A 22,761-nucleotide genomic window follows, 5' to 3' on the forward strand; every position below is an offset into this window, starting at 1 on the left:
AAGCATGCTGATCCACACAGGTATGCACACATGGGTATTCACAGACGCGGACTAAAGCTTTCTTGGCTGCTGCCTCAAAGCACACTGTGCGCTGTCTATCTTGCGTGCTGCACAATATCATTTATTATTTAGTAAATATTGATATCTATGACTAGCTAGTTTATTGTGATGGTGCTTTGTTTTCTCTATTATTATGTTGCTCTTTGTTGTTTGCTGTCTCCTCTGTTTGTTTTTTTTGTTTGTTTGTTTGTTTGTTTGTTTTTTCTCCATACAGGTGACCCAGGAGTTCTTTTTTTTTTCTCTCTCTTCCCCCCCCTTCTCACCGTCTCTTCTCCCCTTTGGTTTTCTTTCTTTCTCTCCCCCTCTTTCTCTCATTCATTCCCCCTGTCCTATTTATTAAAAAAAAAAAAAAAAAAAAAAAAATGACAAAGGATGAACTGAAGCTCTGCCATCACGTAATGTCGCATACTGCTGTTTCTGATGTCATTTAGAAAAAAAAAAAAAAAAAAAAAAAAGATCCATGCTAGTATGCACTAGCTTGGCTGGATTGTAAGAAATCAAAAAACAAAATGTCACGAAGAAGGGAAAAGCGCCTGCATGGAAGGCTCTGTTTTAGTTTTATTGCTTTGGTCTGGACTGCACAGTATGCATGCTCTCAGCAGGCAACAAGCAAAAGACACATTGACATTCAACATAAATTTTACACCAGACACTGACAGGTTGTTATGCAGAAGTATTTTTCTGATAGGCACTAATACAAGTGGTCCTGAGGTTCAGTCACAGTCAGCTTTCAGCATATAAAGGTGACAGGCGGAAAATCTTGTTCCTGTAGTTTAATCACATTTTTGTTTGTTTGCTTGTTTTGGGTTAAAACCACGGGCATCATGCTAAGTGGCTGTCACAGCTATCCAATCATTTCCTCTTCAACAGTAATGAAACACAGAATGAAAAAAGAAGTCTCAGAGCAGTGGGCTGCAGCGGGGGTCCCTGACCTTCACTTCTAAGCAAACGATGATGCACACTGAGAGTGTCTTAGTAATGCTATCCATCCTGTTTCCTGGGCTCTGAAGGTAATTTCTGCTTGTTCACCTTGTCAGCACACCAGTGATCCCAACAAGTGATCCCTTAGCTTACCTAGATCCCTTAATCAAATATTGACAGCTCAGAATTATATAAATCCCAACAAACCAGGAAGGATGTAGAAACACAGAGTCAGACACTGATAAAAATTAAATATCTTTTTTTTTGGATCATGAAGAATCCATTGCACACAGCCTTATACTTTATTAGATTATTCTGTTATTATATGTTACCTTATATATGTAATCAAAGTAGTTGAATTAGAATACTGCTGTAGATCACATTATACCCTTTAATATAGAGTGTGTGAGCTGTATGTAGTGTAGTTCTCATTATACTTTTGAGTTAACAGAACATATTCACATATTAGTTCATTAGATAAATGTGCATCACTCTGTATCCTTGATCTGCTGGGAATGTGTTACACTGTTTTCTTGACATGCTTAATTGTTGAATCATGAAGAGAAGGTTGTAAGCAGGAGACTCTGTGTCTAAAGACAGGGGAGATAGATAGACCACATTCCACACCCCCACCTTACAGAAAGCAGAGAAACAACTGCTGAGGTCATAACTTAGGCGCTGTAACAGAGAAAAAATGTGATGTTTTGGCTTTTATGACTAGCTGGGGGCCACTAGAGACTATAAAAAGCTGAGCAACCCGTCACCATTTTGAGACATGTGCCTGACCCTCTGGTAGCATCTCTCCCGTCCGGACGTTGTAATGCTCTGACTGTTGAATTGTATGGAAATAAATGATTGTTGATTGAGCATTTATACACCGAGTATTGTCCTTCCTTCAGCCCAAAGATTCAAAGAATTGGGAGATTTCAACAACTTGGTGCCGTGTGACCCGGATCTTTGGTGTGCTGAGGAGGTGCAGATTTGACCTTTGGTGAGATCGTGAGGCGAGGTGAACAGAGGACCGGTCCAAAAAATAAAAAGGTAAGCACAGCCTGTTGTATTATAAATACCAAATGTGCATATTGGGCTTTCCAAATTAATCTGTTCGCTGAGTCACATGTATTTTCACAGTAAATTTGTCGGTGTCTGGTTTTTGGCGCAAGATACTAACAACATAAGTTGAGGCTGAATTCCAGTGTGTTAAATAAACTGCTTCTACCGAGAAACTAATAAGACACTACGTTGAGCTAGTTGCAGTAAACTGCTTCTACCGAGAAACTAATAAGATACTACGTTGAGCTAGTTGCAGCCACTTTACCTTCCACATTTAATTTTGTCTAATACTGGCTTCTGTAGCAATAATACATTAGAATTTCTTCTGAAGACACGGCCATTAGTCCAGTACATTGAAGTCGAGGTTTGAAGTTTGTTTATGGTGTCGGTTACGTCCTGGCTCTTGCCGGCTGTGAAATAGAAGTTGATTTAAGGAAAAGCAGATGCTGGCTTCACGGTGCGGTTGAACACTGGCAACGCGAGAGCGAAACACGTCCGTAGGTTTGGTTTATGATACGGCCGTGTTCCGGTGGTGCGGCCGTGAAGTGCAGTAGTGGTTGGTGCTAATTTTAGTACATTGAACAGAGGTTTGACGGTGGTTTGTGGCGTCAGTCGAGTTTTAAGGGCTGCGGTCATAATACAAAGTAAAATTTTAAGTACATAGAGCAAAACCTGGTTTATGATATCAGGTATAACTTCGGGGATGCAAGCATCACTTTTATGATGCGACTTTGCCCCGTTGTGGCGGTCATAAGCGCAGAGAAAGGGGTATTTTGGTCTATGGTGCAGTGTGCTTTAAGAAGATCTAATAGTTGAGCTCAGAGGTTTCTGTGCAAATTTCTGCTGATGAGAGGCGCTCTCTGTGTGTCACACTGATGGTGTAACGCGCTGTGTGTGTAAGGCGCGCTCTGGCCGTGGGTGAGGCGCGCTCTGAGTGTGCTTTTTGTGTGTGTGAAGTCTGAACACAGTGACAGTGACGGTTGATGTGTTTGATTAGGAGGACATTAGAGCAAAGACACATTTTAGGATCAAAGGTTGATGCCTAGTGTACCTGTGGAACATTTGCCCTAGGAGTGGCGACCCTCCTGTTCGTGGACGCGTGGCCAGGACCGGCGGCGTCCGGGTGCCGAGGTGGTGACTTGGGGAGGTGAGGGCCCCCGCATAGCTACGGAAATAACACTGGAACGGCCGTGTAATCACGGGTTCACATTTATTCCGGACTAGAACAAGACACATTTTGCGAACAAACGTTGAGTCTAGATTAGTAAAGAAATAAAAAGGTTGAATTCCTCGTTTCAGTGGTTGAAATTATTGTGTGCCTGTCCCCTGACGAGTGTGAAATTAAAATAAAGAGGGAATTTGGAGCCACATAGAGATAGACGGGCATAATTGGGTGTATTACTCTGTGGTGTAATAAAAATAAAAAGGAGAGATAGTAAGAGGTGTGCAGTGGAGAATTATGGAGGAGTAGAGAGAGGAATGTGTTGGGAGACTGGCGTACAGTTTACGCTGTCAAGGTAGGCGTGTTGCCTGCTTATCTGTTTTAACATGTGATGAAAACGAAATTAAATAAATCTCTTAGTGTGTTAATACAGGAAGCTGCGGACCTGGACCAACTGCCCCCACAAGCACAGCGGCCGAAGCAAAATTATAGGTAATGGGAACCACACCCAGCACGAATCAGCAGCTGTGAAAAAGACAGCAGCGAGGAGAGAATTAGAGGAGAAATTAAGAGAAGTTTTAACACATAAAATTGGGGCCAACGGACTTGTGGAGGTTGGGAAGGCGTCCGGAGCATCACAACAAAAAGGTGAAACAAAAACACACACAAGCAGAGAAATCTGAGAGAAAGGCTCCTTTTAAGGTAACGCCTAGTTTGAGAAAAGATAAAATTAACCTGCTTTTATACAAATGCACATACACGCAATGAAGAAACAGCTTACACTCATGAACACGTGAAGATTTTCCAGCAAGGTTAAAGAAAAATTAACATACTTAAATGATGAAGTCTATACATTACTGACAAAGAAACCCTCTGGGTTGCAGGACAACAATTTAACTAAAAAAAAAAAAAAAAGGAACACTGGTCTAACCAACCAGGCAAGACACAACAAATTTAGTGGTTAAAAGATTCAAATTGTGACATGTTTTCTGTTGATTGATTAATAAAAGTGATTACTGAATGAAAGAAAGTTCCTTTTTTGGGCTTTTAAACATGATCTTAAGAATTTTAACATATACCGGTGTTGTCCTGTCAACTTGGTGGGTTAGGAGTTGATTATATCGGGAGACAAAAAACAAAAAAAGGGGGAGAGAAGGCTGACACAGGGCCTGGCCCCGTTGTCTCCCCTCTGAATAACACAGCCAACACAACATCATTTTCCTGTTCATTTGTTTTTGTTTTTTGTTTGTTTTTGTTTTTTCTATACATATTTAATTACAGGCTGCTTTGCCGGCCCTGAAAGCCGAGGCTGACTGGACTCCTGCTCTCCCCCATACGTGACACTGACCAAATGCTGCAACAGCTGGACCCACAACAACGACCTGAGAATGTCAACAGACCTGCAGGAATGTGATCTCATGCAGCCGAGACGGAGAGCACTAAACCTAAGGCCCGTTTCACTACACGGGGGAAAATTCCCAGACTGCGTCAGCTGACAGAGCTGTGACGAGACGCCCGCCAAGCCCGAATGAAAAGTAAGGCCGAGCGAAAGAATGCTGACCTTGATAACTTTGCATTCACACTGTGCAGGACAGTGATGGACCAACACGGATGATCGGGTGGCGAAAAAGGGCGTGACCGAGACAAGAGGAGTAACTGAGGACAGAAGGCACCTCAGAATGGACAAAAACACAGAAGAAGATGCAGGTTTCACCTGCGGTGAACATCGACACTGGAGAAAGGACTGCCCCAATTGGGGTCAGAACCAGGACGGACTGAATTTTGAGCAGCAGCAGCAGCAGCAATGGTCGCAAACAAACTGAAAAGGAGGGGGGCAGGACCCCAGGCCATGCTTCAGGCAGTGGTTTACCCAGAACACCAGAACAGGAAAGTGATGAACACAAACACCCACACAAACACACACATCTACATGCACTGACTCAGAATGAAGAGAAACACACACACACACACACACACACACGTCTCCAAACACACAGATTCAGAATGAAGTGAAATACACACATGAACACGTGCACTCGTTGAGTGAGTGAGAAATGACACACACACACACATATACACACACACACATGCTGATGCAATGAAGAATGCTTTGCTTATGCTGATATGCAAAATGCTGCACACAAACATCCCAATGCATAATTTTTATGAGGAGCCATTGATTACCATTAAATACTTAGAATGTGTTATATGTCACCCAGAGGGCATTTATGTAGATTTTAGGAATAAGGTCTAAAAAAGTTTGGTTATGAAAACAATGTCTGTGCGTGATGTCTGTTTATGGCTCAAGGCCTTGACTGAATTCTTTGCTGTGCTTCACACAGCCCCGATGAGGAACAGTGGCACAGAGTGAAAATGATGAATTAATAGTGTAAGTTTTAGGTCGGAGTACGGCATTTTCTGTGATTGAGTTTTAATTCAAGGAGGAACAAAAGGTGTTACGGCACCTGAGGTTCTCATTCCCACACAATATTGTCCCGGCAGGAAGCAAAATGTTCCTGTGAATTTCTGGTTGATTGTTTGGTTTTGTTTAGTGCTAGCTTGATTTTATCAGTGAGCTTTGGCTTGTGTTCTTTCTCGTAAGCGAGAGAGGGATAGTTTTATGCTTGGACATGTCTGCAACGGGCCCTAGTTTGTGTTATTTTCGTAGTATTTTGTTGGTTATGTCTGTTTTCGTTTTTGTTACAGTGCACTGGAGAAAAAACATCTGAGAGGTGTGATCCACCGGTGGTGATATGTTGATATTTTGTGAGTTTATGATTTAACAATCAGCTCTTTAAACCAGGCCTGAAAGATTGAAATTTAAAGCGCTATGAAATATTCTTACAAAAACAGTTGCAAAGTGTGCTTCTCCATGATTGTAATTGGCTTGGGAGAAATTCACTTATAGGGAACACTGAGAAGTTCTGAGTCTAAAAGGATTGCACCGAGTCAATCCGGCCCAAAAAACAACAAGGAATTGTTTTCCTTTAAAATGATGACGTCATCTTGCTGGTGATGGATGCTCGAATAGGTTGCGCGTAAGACTCCATTATCAGCAACATCTGGTATGAATGTGTATGGAGGTATGCATGTGAATGGACTGTGATGGACTGACGACTAAAAGCTTTGACTGACTTGATACTGAGACAATGACTGCACCCACTTTAGGATTAGTAAATGCCAATAAACAATTCATAAACAATTCACCCAGCCGACAAGAGAAGGGTGGATGCTTCGCTTTGTTTTGTTTTGTTTTTTCAGGAGCAGGAGGATAAGAGAGACTGGAGGAGGAGACTCTAGCTTCACATAAGTATGAACTGCAGACTTAACACTGTGGTTGCTGATTTTGAGTTACTGATGTTTGCATTAAGAAAACTGTGCTATATTAGCTGTGTTTTGATTAAGGTATCATGTTATATTATTGGGAATGCCAAATGCTACAGTGGAGATAACTATTGATATCACTCATGACTGGAATATGTTACTATTAACCACAGCAGGCCACTGTAAAAAAGTCAATTAAATTTTATAGAGGAAAATCGCCAAAATTGAACAATACCTATGAATGACTGGCCACATTCAGAATAGAGATATGCAATAATAAACATTGGTCCACGTGATTTAGGTTCTCACTTGAAATAGTAAGTTATTAGATGTAGAATATAATTGACAGGGACATTTGATAGGATGTGGTACTGAAAAAGAACAAGAGCAAAGTAAATAAAGAAAATATTGTGTTTAGTTTGGATAAATTCAAATTAAAATGTACCATTACACTCAGAGGATCAATATGAAATAAAACATATGCAAAATTTGTAGGAAGTACATGACTGGTAACTGTTCTGTCCTGAGCGTTTGTTTCTAGAGCACCCACTTGACCACACCAACAGTTTCTCGCCACCGGGGAGGGGTACTTGCAAAAAGAATAGAATAAAAATCTGAGTTTAACAAAACATTTTAAATGTAAATATCAAGATTACCTTTCTTTTTCCATGAAATGTGCTTGTGGGCACGCCAGCCATTTTGAAAAGGTGGGCAAAACAATTGGCAAGGCCACACCCCCACACGTGTGATATAATTTTAAAGGTACTGTTGCCCTCTCTAAGAAACATCAGGACTTAGAGGAGTGGCAAGTAGAGTATGCGAGCTACAAGCAAAAACTAAAATGTGTACTACAGTGTGCAAAAATGAAATACTGGGTCATCAGGGGGTCATGAGGGACATTTATAAAACTAAAAGTCCCACTAACCTTAAAGTGCACTTGAAAAGCCCACACAAGAAGGTTAACCTAGCTTACCTAGAAGACCTCATCAGGGGGAGCACACTCCCCCTCCTTGAAGAGCTCACCCACTCAACCCGCATCCCCAGAAAACAGCTAACCCCAGATAAGGCAGCGTGATGTATCCCGAGACAACAGGACTGGGACATCTAAATAAAGGTGTGAAACAATCGCCTTCAAAAGGTTATCAATTCACTTGAACCAAAATTAGGACCACTCGGTGCGGCAAGAGTTAATAGTTAATAGTCTCAACACCCAAGGATAACCAGAAGAGCATGACTGATATGATGGAACTGGGATTTTGTTACACTTAATTTTTGCAAAACACAAATAAAACTAAATTGAAACTAAGGATTTTCAGAAAATAAAAACTACACTAAACTAGCAAAGAATTGGTAAAAACTAATTACAACTGGTAAAAATTGAAAATCTGGAGTCGAAACTAAATAAAAATAACAACTAATGGAAATGGCGAAAAGTTTAAAATCCTGGTGCAGAGATTGGCAAATCTGACCAGGAAACGTTATAAAATGGATTGTCAGGATAGTCAGCGTTAAAGCCACTTTTGACAGTCCATACTAGGATGGCATTGGACATCTTCGGGGCGGAAGAGGGTTGGTGTGACCAAGGTGTGGTTTGGCTTGTTGTATGTACATTTCAAAATGTTACAACTCTGGATGGACCAGTTACCAGGGCATGGAAGGATGACAGACTTTATTACATGAGGAGAAGGGACATTTTCGGGATCGAAGATCCTCAGGGATGACAAGGCTGGAGCAACGGTACTCGAGAGAAGAATTTCTGATACTTTCTGAGATATGATGTCACCAACCTTCTCTTTTAAGTGTCTAGCTCCGGTGAATTGACACATGGGAGTGTGTCAAAAAAGGGGGAAGTGGAAGTTGAGTTTGAACATCAAACAATGGTGATATGAAAATTTCTATGAGTTTATTTTTGTGTTTAATAAATTAGCTATGGTAAAACTTAAGCTTATAATGTGTTAGACTTAGAAAGGGTTCACTAATTTTTGATTTCTTTTACACACACATAGATTATGATTAGAATAAGTCCTGAACATAATATTTTAAACCAAATTTGAATCATTAGAAGAACAATGGATAACAATATTAGATTATCAAGGCTAGGGAGAGAGGTGTTTTGGTTTTCTGTCTCTTGCAGAGAAAAGAACAGACACCAGACGGGGACACGGAGATGTGAGGACCCTTCACAGTAGGGACAGATGTAGGGACTGCCGAGACAGCAACTGGGGTCAAGTGTCATGACGTTTGGGCTCCTGGAGAAGATGGATCCCACAAACACAGCAATAACCATGAAGGGGTTGGCGAAAACCAGGAACACCAGACCAACGAGGTTCGAGAGGCTCTTGGCAAAAAGGGGGACACGCCGGTGAACCCAAAACACACAGATCCTTGTTTGAAATCGGGGCAGAATAATCCCCAGAACTGTGCAATGACTAAAGGGTGGTCTAACCCCGGAGGTCGAAGAAAGAAGCTGAGAATCACCCAACTGGAAGACACTGGTAGCTGCAGCAATAAAAATAAAGGTTAAAAGCTCCTTAGACAGAGGTTCTAGTCTAAGTACATTTGAAAGGTATAAGGTGGCATTAAAATGGGAGTGGAAAACTGGAGCACCAAAATAAAGCTGTGGGAGAATTGGGGAGTGATGGGAGAGTCATCTGTAACTGCTGTTATGGTCGTAAATCTAACTTTGCTTGCATCTGAACTGCGTGAACACAGAGGTCATCCCACATATGGTCCACCCGTTAAAGGGGGACAGAGGGCCTCAGGATCAAGAAAACCTGGACCTTGCGACCCTGGAGTGCATGTTGTAAGTGATCTCTTTCAGAGATCAAAAGGGGGAATTATTAGATTATTCTGTTATTATATGTTACCTTATATATGTAATCAAAGTAGTTGAATTAGAATACTGCTGTAGATCACATTATACCCTTTAATATAGAGTGTGTGAGCTGTATGTAGTTTAGTTCTCATTATACTTTTGAGTTAACAGAACATATTCACATATTAGTTCATTAGATAAATGTGCATCACTCTGTATCCTTGATCTGCTGGGAATGTGTTACACTGTTTTCTTGACATGCTTAATTGTTGAATCATGAAGAGAAGGTTGTAAGCAGGAGACTCTGTGTCTAAAGACAGGGGAGATAGATAGACCACATTCCACACCCCCACCTTACAGAAAGCAGAGAAACAACTGCTGAGGTCATAACTTAGGCGCTGTAACAGAGAAAAAATGTGATGTTTTGGCTTTTACGACTAGCTGGGGGCCACTAGAGACTATAAAAAGCTGAGCAACCCGTCACCATTTTGAGACATGTGCCTGACCCTCTGGTAGCATCTCTCCCGTCCGGACGTTGTAATGCTCTGACTGTTGAATTGTATGGAAATAAATGATTGTTGATTGAGCATTGATACACCGAGTATTGTCCTTCCTTCAGCCCAAAGATTCAAAGAACTGCGTGTTTTCAACAACTTTTAACCATTAAAGAAAGACATGTTATGAAATAATTATCATGATTTCTTGGGCTTCTAATTTCTTTTTTTCACTTTTTTAAGATCTTTATACCATTTTTGCCTGCATATATCATTTTTTTTCTCATGCTTAGAAATGTATGATGATGACATCCCTACAAGCATGTACCTGTACAGGTGCCTATACTATGACTCAGTTTCAACATACCCTGGATATATTTACTTAATCTGCCTTCATTTATCTTAATATCAGCAATCAGGCTAAGTGGCATATGAAGGTTGTAATTAAGTTGAAAAGTCAACCCAGGGATTCCCAATCTGGGTACAAGCGTATTCATATGAAATTGGTGGGACTGGCAGCATCTGAACAGTCACAAGCATGGGTAGGTCTGCTTGCAGCAGAGCGAGCGATTTCACGAAGGCACGGTGTGTTGCTATTTGATTTCTTTTAGCCTATTTCACAGGTGCTGTTCAAGTAATTTTTTATTCAACAGCTTTGGCAATAATCAGGCCTTGGTGTGGGTAGTGAAATTGAGCTCAGCTTTAATAAAAGATGTGGTTAATCACATTTAATTCATGATTTAACAAGGTGGAAGGACAATTACTTTTTATTACTTTAGGGCCAAGTTGATTCGGATAGTTTTCTTTTTAAAAAAAAAAAATAAAACCCTTAAAAACTTTGTGTTTACTTTGTATTTACTACTTGTTTCTGCACTGTATTGTGATGCATAGAACACTAAAATTGTAGTTGTGGCCAGCTAACAGAAAAATAAGAAAAAAAGAAAATTAAGGAGTACAGTACTATTTTCTATATTCCTTACTGATGTACATCAGGGGATGACAAAGACTTACTAGCCAGTAAAAAACTGTGGAGCCTTGTACTATCTGTGTACTGATATCCTGGCAATCTTCCAGGGATGTTGACACTACAGGGAGTGCAGAATTATTAGGCAAATGAGTAGTTTGTCCACATCATCCTCTTCATGCATGTTGTCTTACTCCAAGCTATATAGGCTCGAAAGCCTACTACCAATTAAGCATATTAGGTGATGTGCATCGCTGTAATGAGAAGGGGTGTGGTCTAATGACATCAACACCCTATATCAGGTGTGCATAATTATTAGGCAACGTCCTTTCCTTTGGAAAAATGGGTCAAAAGAAGGACTTGACAGGCTCAGAAAAGTCAAAAACAGTGAGATATCTTGCAGAGGGATGCAGCAGTCTCAAAACTGCAAAGCTTCTGAAGCGTGATCATCGAACAATCAAGCGTTTCATTCAAAATAGTCAACAGGGTCGCAAGAAGCGTGTGGAAAAACCAAGGCGCAAAATAACTGCCCATGAACTGAGAAAAGTCAAGCGTGCAGCTGCCAAGATGCCACTTGCCACCAGTTTGGCCATATTTCAGAGCTGCAACATCACTGGAGTGCCCAAAAGCACAAGGTGTGCAATACTCAGAGACATGGCCAAGGTAAGAAAGGCTGAAAGACGACCACCACTGAACAAGACACACAAGCTGAAACGTCAAGACTGGGACAAGAAATATCTCAAGACTGGTTTTTCTAAGGTTTTATGGACTGATGAAATGAGAGTGAGTCTTGATGGGCCAGATGGATGGGCCCGTGGCTGGATTGGTAAAGGGCAGAGAGCTCCAGTCCGACTCAGACGCCAGCAAGGTGGAGGTGGAGTACTGGTTTGGGCTGGTATCATCAAAGATGAGCTTGTGGGGCCTTTTCAGGTTGAGGATGGAGTCAAGCTCAACTCCCAGTCCTACTGCTAGTTTGTGGAAGACACCTTCTTCAAGCAGTGGTACAGGAAGAAGTCTGCATCCTTCAAGAAAAACATGATTTTCATGCAGGACAATGCTCCATCACACGCGTCCAAGTACTCCACAGCGTGGCTGGCAAGAAAGGGTATAAAAGAAGAAAAACTAATGACATGGCCACCTTGTTCACCTGATCTGAACCCCATTGAGAACCTGTGGTCCATCATCAAATGTGAGATTTACAAGGAGGGAAAACAGTACACCTCTCTGAACAGTGTCTGGGAGGCTGTGGTTGCTGCTGCACGCAATGTTGATGGTGAACAGATCAAAACACTGACAGAATCCATGGATGGCAGGCTTTTGAGTGTCCTTGCAAAGAAAGGTGGCTATATTGGTCGCTGATTTGTTTTTGTTTTGTTTTTGAATGTCAGAAATGTATATTTGTGAATGTGGAGATGTTATATTGGTTTCACTGGTAAAAATAAATAATTGTAATGGGTATATATTTGTTTTTTGTTAAGTTGCCTAATAATTATGCACAGTAATAGTCACCTGCACACACAGAAATCCCCCTAAAATAGCTAAAACTAAAAACAAACTAAAAACTACTTCCAAAAACATTCAGCTTTGATATTAATGAGTTTTTTGGGTTCATTGAGAACATGGTTGTTGTTCAATAATACAATTATTCCTCAAAAATACAACTTGCCTAATAATTCTGCACTCCCTGTATTTTGTGGAGGACTGGTTGTTTAGTACATCCCATACCTCTTTAATTTGGAACAGAACCTGCTCCAGTGCTGGTTAGGCCTGCAGCATAAGTCACAATGGCAGTGCACCTTGGTACGATGTGAACCACCTTCACATCGTACCAAGGTACAACCTAAATCATATGAATGATGTCAACTGAAAGCACAACAGAACTAAGAAATTATAGTACCATAATTTCTTAGTTAATTTGCTTAAATTAAACTAAGAAATTATGCTTAAACTAAATGCTTAATTTAAGCATTTAATTAAATTAAATGCTAGGGAGGGGAGAAAAAGGAAAAGTACGAGTTGTCATCGAGCAAAAACGGGAGCTGGAAGCATGTAAATATAATAATAACCACTGCAGCCAAAAAGAGTGCCTGACGAGCCCAGTTGTAAGTAAGCTATTAAGACTCGACTGTACACTGTGTTCGTGTTTTCCTCCGAAACAATAAGTTCCGTTGGAGCAGTCTTTCAACGCCTCTCTCTGTCTCTCGCAAGTAAAGTTGACCCACACAACAAAGTAAAGCTAGTTTTCAGCTACAAGCCCGACACGGAACCCGCCGTATTAGTCAGAGGTCCCTTTACTACGGGTTCGGAGCCGCGAACCTTCAGTAACAGTAATAAATCACACAGCAATAGTACATTCACGTAGTTGTAAACAGCATGATAATATATTAAGTAATCCAAAGTATTCAGAATATGTTACTCTCATTGAGTAACGTAATGGAATACGTTACAGAATACATTTTGGGGCATGTATTCTGTAATCTGTAATGGAATACATTTTAAAACTAACCTTCCCAACACTGCATATGGGGCAGGTGAAAACCCCCTCTGTCCACAACACAAATCATGTACATGGAGACACATCTGTGTGATGATAAATTAAGAATTTGAGAATCATATATGAGTAAGCAGACTAATGAAAATATTAGAAGATTAGGATAACGTTACCCACGCTGCTATAAAATAATGATGCAGATAATACTGAAAGCCTGGGAGGATGAACAAGAATTGCAAAAAAGGAAAGATCATATTACTGATGTTCTGAGGAGCACATCCATTTTTGATACTGACAGCTTATGAACTAGAAATGTAGATATTTCCCCTAAAGTAAATGCAAGGTTTGGAGGCCTATCTCCCCCTACCACCACTTCCCCTGCCAGTGGCGGACTCCCTCAGACATCGGTGCGTTGGTGGTTCTTTGTGTCTGGGGATGGGCGTCCAGGTACACACCGGCTCACTCCTTGGCGGCCGCTTATCGGGGCCTGGAGCCTGGGGCTCGCTCGGGCCACTTCGGAGGTGGGGTGCCCCCGGCCTCTCGGCCTGGGGCTCGGTCACTCAGGCACGGCTGGCTGCCGGCGGAGCTCACGGGCGCGTCACTGCAACTCCCCCTGGCTTCTGCTCCGCGGCTGCTGAGTGAGCCCTCATCTGGGACTCTCCTCAGCTCTTTCTGGGACAGTGGCGCGGCTGCCCCTCTGTTGGTCTTCCTTGGTCTCTTGTGTTCTGGGGGCCTCTGGATGTCTGGAGTTTTGATCTCCTCCATACCTGCTTCATGCCCTGGAGGACGGGGCTGTGCCCCCCCCCCCACCCTCTAGCAGATCATTACATGAAGGAACCTTTTAAAAAAAACAAGCGCGTCCATGCTCACAGGTGTACACACGGGTGATCACACCCACAAACTACACCCTTTTTGGCTCCTACCTCAAAGCACACTGTGTTCTGTTGATCTTATGTGCTGCACAATAATGTTTAATATTTAGTATTTACTGTCATATTCCCATATATCATTGTGATGTTGTTTATTCTATTACTCTTGTTCTCTTCTGCTTGTTTTCTTTTTTCTTTCTCAGCAGGTGACCCAGGTGATCGATATATGCATTTTTTCTTCTCTTTTTTTTTCTGCCCGTTCTGTTGGTTTTTGTCTTTTGCCCTTCTCCCCCGTCCCTCTTCTCAGCTGTTTCTTTCCCTCTTTCTTTCTCCCCTTCTTTCCCCCAGTCAAGTCTGTCCCGTATTCAGCAAGTGAAAATAAAATAAACAATAAAAGGTGAATCAAATGGACCATTATGGCAAGGCTGGGATGGTCAATTTGGTAAAGTAAATCAGTTGGGCATCTTTCTTTGCCTTTAGACAATAATTCTGATGGCAAAAGAGCCAAACGAGACAGGCAAAAAAAAATAAAAAAATTTGTCATTCCAGGAAATGATGTTTGCTGTCTACTGAGTTCTACTCACTTTCCTGTGAGATTATTTAGAAAAAACACTAAAGGTTTATTTTAAATTTACCTACAGCGGAGTCTGTGAGATTTCTGAAAGCAAGTAAATTGCAACCCACAGATGTGGTTTTCATTATATCGGAGCGACAAGACCTATCAGAACCAAACCTTAACTCTCTGTCTGCACTTTTCTTCACCTCAGACAGGTGAGGCTTTACATACTGTGAGAGTTTTATAGTGAAAGGATCTGATACTCAGTAGCTGTCCAAAAGTTGAGATTTGAGCTCCATCACAGCTCAGACCTCAAACTTGGGACTAGTGCTGTCAGCGTTAATCTCGTTAAAATGACGAAACGCCATAAGCGCATTAACGCGGCAAATCTTTGTTAGCAAGGTAGCGTGCATGGGGCTGGATGGCGCTAACGTGTTAAAGAGCTAACCGCGCTAACGAGCTAACCGCGCTAACACGTTGACCCCGTGCAGGCCCGCGCACGCCAACTCGCTAACGGAGATTTGTGTTAATGCAGTTATGTCATTTTAACGAGATTAACACTGGTAGCACTACTTGGGACATTTTTATTTTATTGTTATTAAAGCTTTAATTATTCATCTATATATTATTGTATCGTCATTTTGTCCAAGTACAAAAACATGAAATATGGCACCCAGTTGTATAGTAACAATCAAACCATATGTGCCGCAAGTTGCTGAGAAGATTATTATTAAAACACCAAGGGTTAAACATTATTTTATGAACAACACAAACTCTGGATTTGGGCTCATAATTATTAAAGAAGTAATAAAATGATTATGCTTGTATGTTCCTCATTAGGCACCCGTTCATGTCAGAGTGAATGAATAGTGGCATTGTAAAGCGCTTTGGGTGCCTTGAAAAGTGCTATATAAATCCAATCCATTATTATTATTATTCAATCTTATGGCCCAAAATAACTGCTCGTGTATTTATGCTTGGATAGATACAAATAATGAGTAATTGGTAATCCATTTATCTAACATACTAGTTAAGTTTATTATGATGCAAGAAAATATGGTCTATTACAGCTAAACATCTCTGCTTCTGTCTCATCTTTAAGGTTTTTAAAATTTTGTCCTTAAAGATAAATCTTGGAATTAAAAGCTTACTTTTTTTTTTTTTTTTTTACATAATTTCTATATGTAAAAGGGAAAAGGGACCATGTGTTTAAGGCAGCCATTACAAGACTGGTACACTGTTCTTTCAATGATCCTGGGTTTTACCTCAGGATTTTCTCTTTGGGACCTTTCATTTCTGTCTGCTGTGTTTCACATTTTAAGTTTGATCTAATACTATGCTTTGCCTTGGTTGCGCTCTCTTTCATATTTAGTATTTCAAGTTTTATCTGGCAGTGATAATGTGTGCTTTGTTCGCTGTTCTTACTATCATGATTACCTGGTTTATTTTCTTGACTTTCGTTGGCTTGTATTAGTTCCCTTATTTCAGTTATCAGCCCTTCCCTGTGTTCCCTGTTCCTTGTCAAGTCGTCATTGTCCCTGTTTGCGATTCCATAGTTTGGCATAGTTTGGTACTTCCTTTTTTATTTTATCTTCATCCTGTGTTTGCTTCTCGTGTCTAGTCTCCCTTGATTGTTGTCAGCTGTTTTCCCACCTGCTGCCCATCCTCTCGTTATCCTATGCATGTGTATATTGTTTCTGTCTCCCACTGTGCTTTGTTGAGTCATACTGTTTGGTCCTGCTGTGTATTCTCTTTTGGTTTGCTTTCAGTTTCCCTCTGTCATCTGGATTTGCTGGCTCACCTGAATAAGGGCTCATTTTCATTTATTCCAATCTGTTTTTCTAGTCTGCATTTTGGCTCCAAACTCCACACACATCATGACAATTATTAGCACAGGCTGGTGCGGCAATGCTGTGCTGATCCTCAGCTACTACCAATGGACCTAAAGTGTGCAAAGAAAATCTCCTCCACACTACTACATGACCATCAGCAGTTTGAAGTGCTTCTTGATACACTGAGCTACAGAGACTTAAGATTTGCATTTAGATAATTCCTTATCTTTCATCTCAGTGCAGCTTAAAGTTACAATACATTTTGTGACTACATCAGTCCTTTCAGTTTTGACACAAAAGTCAGCTTCGACTCTCCCCTGAAGGGTACACATGGACACAAACACAAGCGCACACTGACATCAATCCCTGCTGTGTGAGATGCAAGACAAGCCATGGGATGCAGTCGCCATGTTGACTCAGCCCAGGAAATGAACAGACTGACTGCCATCTCTCAGACACACACAGTCATGTTCCTACTGGCAACGAGCTACAATATTTCCAAGAAAATTTCAAATCCCAGTAATTAACTTTAAATTTTGTCATTACACAATATTCCCATTACAGAACGTCCAAAACATAAATTGTAAATGTTTTCAAAACCTACTGTCTCAGTAGAGATTGAACAATAATCCACAAGAAGAAGCTCAGTAAGAGTCTATTTTCACACAAACTGAGCCCAGCTTCCATTACCTGCATATCGATCTGATTTCAAATTTAGCCCACTTGACAGTATATTGCATGAGCACTGAACTGGTTCTTATCTAAACAGTGCAGCAGCAAGAAGGTGGAAAACCTGTGGAAGATAAAAAGGATCCTGCCCTGTGTAACTGAATGGACTATCGCTTGAAGCGTGTGTTTGCGTCTGCGTCATGCTCTCCATCAGAAAACAGGCTGTCAGGTCACGTCAGACCGGTGTGACATCCACAATGACGCTAGCATCCAGGGAGACTCTGCTATAAATGTGGAGCATGTTTGCGTGTGTGTGTTTCTATCGAAGGACCTAAGTGGAGGCACAAATTCAAAATTCATTATATTAAAAAAAAAATAGATGGATGCTTTCAAATGGGCTTTTGGTTTATTATTATCAAAGCTGACACGTGGCAGTAAATAAACTAGTTCTAGTTATTGATTTATTCATCCATGCATGCAGGTCACCCCTCGGCAAAACACCCCCAGTACTGTTTGCCATTCTGTTCAGCCTGCATCGATCTCACCCCATGTATGGCAGAAAATTCTCAAATATTTCATTGCAATACTGCTACAGAAGGAACAGAGGCTACTGTTTACTTATTCATAAGAGGTTCTCACAGCCCCTGACACAACCCCAAAGGAAGTTGTGTCTCTTTCTAGTCTGGGACCAGGGACTTTCAGGTATTATGCTGAAACGTCACACGAAATGCTGTAGTAACACTGTACTGCACCACCAAGTCACTTTAACAGTGATGACAATATAACTGTTGAACTTGGCTGTAACTTTCTGCATGGATCATGAAAACAATGCATTCCTCTGAAACAGTCACTGTGCCCATCTTCAATTATCACAGCATTGAGTGTAATGGACACACTGGTTCACCATGTGGATCTCACCCCTTGCATCTTCTTAACCGTGAAATAGACACGCATGCTTAAGTTGTATTACCAGTAGGGGGAGATAATGTAATTAAAGCCAACACTTGGCTAGTGACCAAGGAAGGTATAAAGTACATTGCAGACTCCTTCTATGCCAGAAACAATGAAGCTTCTTGGCTAATATGTATTTACATGTAAATGTGTTCGGAATGTCTCTTTAACCATATTCATGTTGTCTTGTAATAAAATATCGCCCTCTGCTGGTACTGCAACTTAAACCAGCATGTCCAATAAACACTGCTGTGATATTTGGTTGTTCCATCAGAGTTCATCACTATTAAATAAATAAATATCAATTAAGCTCTTTTTCATTTATCTGAGATGGCAAAAAGAAAATCATTATACAGTATTATAAATTAAAAGTGGAATTCTGAATTTATAGCTAGTATTATTAGTATTTTGAGGCGAAAACTTAGAATTTTTGAGAAAAGACAATAAAATGACATTAACATTAACATGACATTAAAAACCTTTCATATAGTCGAACTGCCCTGCAACAAATTGTCCAGGAAGTATCCCACCTCTCACTCTGTGGTAGCTGGGATAGGCTCCAGCCCCCTGCAACCCTCAATTGGATAATCGGAAGAGGATGGATGGATGTTATCAAATTAGAGTTCCTCAAATGTTTACTTCAATTCTGCATTGTCCTGATTCCTGGGTCCACACCTTTGCAATTTTGGATATAAAAATACACAGTTTTCAGCTATATAAATGCACTGGCCCTACATTCGGAAAATACAGCAAAATATATACAACACAAAATCTACTCCAATACACCTTCGATAATAATAAAACAGTACTGTCGGTTATAACAGTTTTTACTCTCTAAATCGCTCCATTACTGTTGTTCTATAAAACAGATGGGATTCAAGCCTAACATTATGGAGAAATCCTACTTTTTCTAAATTTCTGAATTTTTTAGGAAAATTCTCCTGTGGCTTAACATCCGGTTATTATTTGTAGTACAGGTGGCATTAAGGCAGTGTGTGCAGTTATTCTTAACACAGTCAGCAGTCTTAAATCAATCAGGATGTTAGCCTCTTATGAACAGAATTCCTGAAAGAAAAATTAAAGGACATAACTGCCATATTATTAATGCTGTATTTTTTTAATTAAAATGTTGGTTGAATTGCAGCCAATTTATGTCAAATGGAAATTATACAAAATGTATTTGTTCCACAAAACAATGAGGAAAAGCACGCATTGATTGTCTATCAAGTAGAAGTGCACAAAGATGATATTTTGACCAGGGACGATCAGGCTGCAATCTGCCCTCCAGTGGATGGACTTACACAAGGTCCCTTTACTGTTTTCTTCAAGATTGTTTAACCGTATTTTGTGGATCTTTTTTGGGGTTTTTTTTTTTTGAAAATGTAAGAAGAGTGAGATAAATTTAGAAGTCGTGGGTTCTTTACCCGAACATCGTGTTGATAAAAACAGTGCTTTAAAATGCAGCTTTAAAAAAGAAAAAAGGAAAATGTAATCTGTCAAATATTATAGTTCTGGAGACTCCCCTGCTTTTTTGCTATTCATGCCTCCAGTTTTTGCAAACACGAAGGCACTACAAAACAAATTCACCTAAAGCATTTTGTTATTTCGTGTATTAATGAGCTCATAAATCCATAGTACAGCTATTACAGAATGCCAAACTTTTCATTTGAAGGCAACTCTAAGATTTTGTTAATAAGATCATTACTTTCAGAGCTTACAGATGTTCCACAGGAGATGATACATTCTCACTGGGTTACTGTGCTCGAGCTTCCCGTCTCATGGAGGTGTGGGTGCTGTCTGAAATATGTGACGTCATTGTAAAGTAAATCGCTTCACAGTGTGACTCAAATTAATTTTACCTGCTTCTTCAATTTTCCAGCCAAGAGTCGTGATTAATACTTTGGCTGATATTAGGGATAAAGAGAATATCTGAGATTAGGAGGTATAAATGAGGATAAGAAGCAAGCAATATAAGCTCTTTTTTCTTGTCTATTTATTTGTTTATATTTTTTCCTCATCATGCAGGTTAGGGCTGGGAGGCTTTTCAGGGAAATAAGTGCGTACAGGGTTTATTTCTTTTTTTTTTTAGAGTCAGACCTTGGACTGACAATAATGCTGTCAACACCCACTAATGGAATAATAATAATAATAATAATAATAATAATTATTATTATTATTATTATTATTATTATTATTATTATTATTATTATTATTATTATTCATTCGAATGAATGTGAGTGCGAATGGTTCTCTGTCCCTGCGTGTTGGCCCTGCGACAGACTGGCGACCTGTCCAGGGTGTACCCTGCCTCTCACCCTATGACAGCTGGGATAGGCTCCAGCGCCCCCCGGGACCCTGAAAAGGATAAGCGGAAGCGAATGGATGGATGGATGGATGGATTATTATTATTATTATTATTATTATTATTATTACAATAATAATCTTAAAACTAGCGCATATAACCTACAGTTATATAAAGAGACCAAATGCTGTCTCCGTCGGTCCTTCTAGCTGCAGGATTTCCATTTCTACTCTGCTCCATCACACTCAGTGAAGAGGAGCGTGCAGCTGAAGGTCCACAGATCAGTTTGAGCTCATGAAGACTATTTGAGTAGCCCTCTCTCCCTGAGGCAAGGCTGAGTCAGTCATAACAACCATCTTTAGTATGAAACTGGTGCATGTTGTTGCTTCATGCAGAAATAATAAAAGACCAATCTCATGGTTTATGCAGGGAATCTTAAATCACTTGTTTGGCATGCGCATATTTCACCTACAAATGCAGGTGCAGTGCAAGTACACACTTGTGGCTCAACACAGACACAGACACTAAAAAAGTGCAGGAAAGGAGCAATCGATGGGTAATTAGCAAGCAACTTTCCGGTATATACATCACGTGTATCCTACAAGGGTCTGATTGGGATTTTTTTGTTAATTCGTGTGCATTTCCTCAGAAAACATAAATTTTATTTGTATTTAGAAAAGCTCTTGAGATAACTGAAGAAAACTTAAAGCAACACATTTGAATTGAATTGAATTTGATTTGAAATCAGCGCGTATTTGGGGCCTGAAACCCCCAAATGAAGCTTTGCATTAGGCATAAAGTGGGTTTTGTTGCTCTCATCAACAGCCACAAACTCATTAAAGTAACTGTGCTAATAAAGCATGATAGTGTTTACCTGACCACTCCGTACATGACAAGGACGTTGCCGAGAAGTCCCACCACGCAAATAACGGAGTAGAGCGCCGTGATGGATATGGCTATGATTATACCCCCGGGGCTCCTCGCCGGATTCTGCTGCTCGGTGTAGTTCTGCAGCCTGTCGCTCATTAAGTCGCTCTCATCAGCCGGGAGGGTGACATTGAAGGGGATGACGGAGTAAAGGTCGGACAGGGAGAGCTGAGCTCCGGGGACCGTGTAAGGCTCCATGCTGCAGTGCTGCCCACTCTGTCCTCGGTGATGAAAACTTAACCGCGCAACAGTGAGAAGAAAGGCAAAGATTTAAACTGACACAGGAGGAAAAAGAACTAGTCAGACTGGAGGGAAGAAGTGGAAAAGGCGAGCAGGAGAGTTTCCAAAAAACGGGCAGATTAGAGCCTCTGAGTAAGAGTTTTCTATCCAAACGGACGAAGAGTAAGTGCCCCCCCGGAAGCGGGCAGCTGCATCTGTGCGCTCTAGCTGTGTGTACACCTCTTATACTCTCGGAGACCCCCACCTCACAGCCCGGCAGTTCTCTAATACCCGTGCGTCGACGTCAAACCTGCTCATTTATATGAAATCACACTGGAATAAACGGGAATGCAAGGTTTGGGGTTTCCTTCTTTTAAACAGAAATAAAACCTTAAAGTTGCGCAGAAAAGGAAACAGATTCAATCAAATTCCACTTATCTCGAGTAAACTGGGAACAGGGCACGTTAATGATACTGAAACTGCCTTTTAACCGCACTTTCAGTAAAGCCATTATAGAAGACATAAACACACGCTAAAGTTAGCAAGGTTGATGTGTCCACCTACAGGTATGGCGTTATTTTTGTGCCACTATTTTGAGCGCACGTAAAAAAAAAAATTGAGCGCACGTAAAAAAACACTAGTTGTATTTATGCATACCAGTTTAAGACAATTTAAAATAGGCTTGAATTTACTATGCAGTTGATTATGGTGGTGGTTATAGGTTTACTTTGTCATACTGTTTTAAATGTAAATTTACTGGGTTTCCTACTATGCGTCTTCATTTATAACCTCTGTTTAGCTGACACTTTTTTGTCAGTTGAAATGACAGTATGAATGTACGCCCATCTGTCATAGCTTATTTCTTTCATGAAACACCAAAGTAAAGGGGGCCAAATGCCCCTCTGTCAGAGTTGGTTGCCTGTCCAGTCCTTATGCACTGGCGCTGACCCTAGTTTGGCCACTGCAGAGTGGATTTTCAGTCCAAATTCTTCCAGGTGGTGAGATACTTTATGCCAAGAAAAAGATTTGCCCCGTTCAGGAGAGAACTGGCAAGAAATTCAAACTAGAGTGTTCTCAATTACATGACATGTAATGTCTTAGATACTCTAACAATTATCCTCCTACAACTACTTCTCATATTTTCAGATTCTA

The 22,761-nt window shown here is 40.6% G+C and overlaps 1 protein-coding gene across 1 annotated transcript in view; it reads right to left on the minus strand.

Annotated features, from left to right (window-relative positions):
* Positions 1–21,793, minus strand: part of oprd1a (opioid receptor, delta 1a) — a 32,723-nt gene extending 10,930 nt beyond the window's left edge. Inside the window, exon 1 of the mRNA XM_085261793.1 lies at positions 21,338–21,793. Coding sequence (XP_085117919.1) covers positions 21,338–21,588 — 251 coding nt within the window. The 5' untranslated portion in view covers positions 21,589–21,793. The remainder of the gene's footprint in view (positions 1–21,337) is intronic.
* Between the last annotated feature and the right edge of the window lie 968 nt (positions 21,794–22,761).

The sequence above is a fragment of the Mchenga conophoros genome, linkage group LG22 (assembly GCF_057382185.1).
Source record: "Mchenga conophoros isolate Kocher_MC1m ecotype Shallow Benthic linkage group LG22, M_conophoros_male_GT1.1, whole genome shotgun sequence".
NCBI lineage: Eukaryota > Metazoa > Chordata > Actinopteri > Cichliformes > Cichlidae > Mchenga > Mchenga conophoros.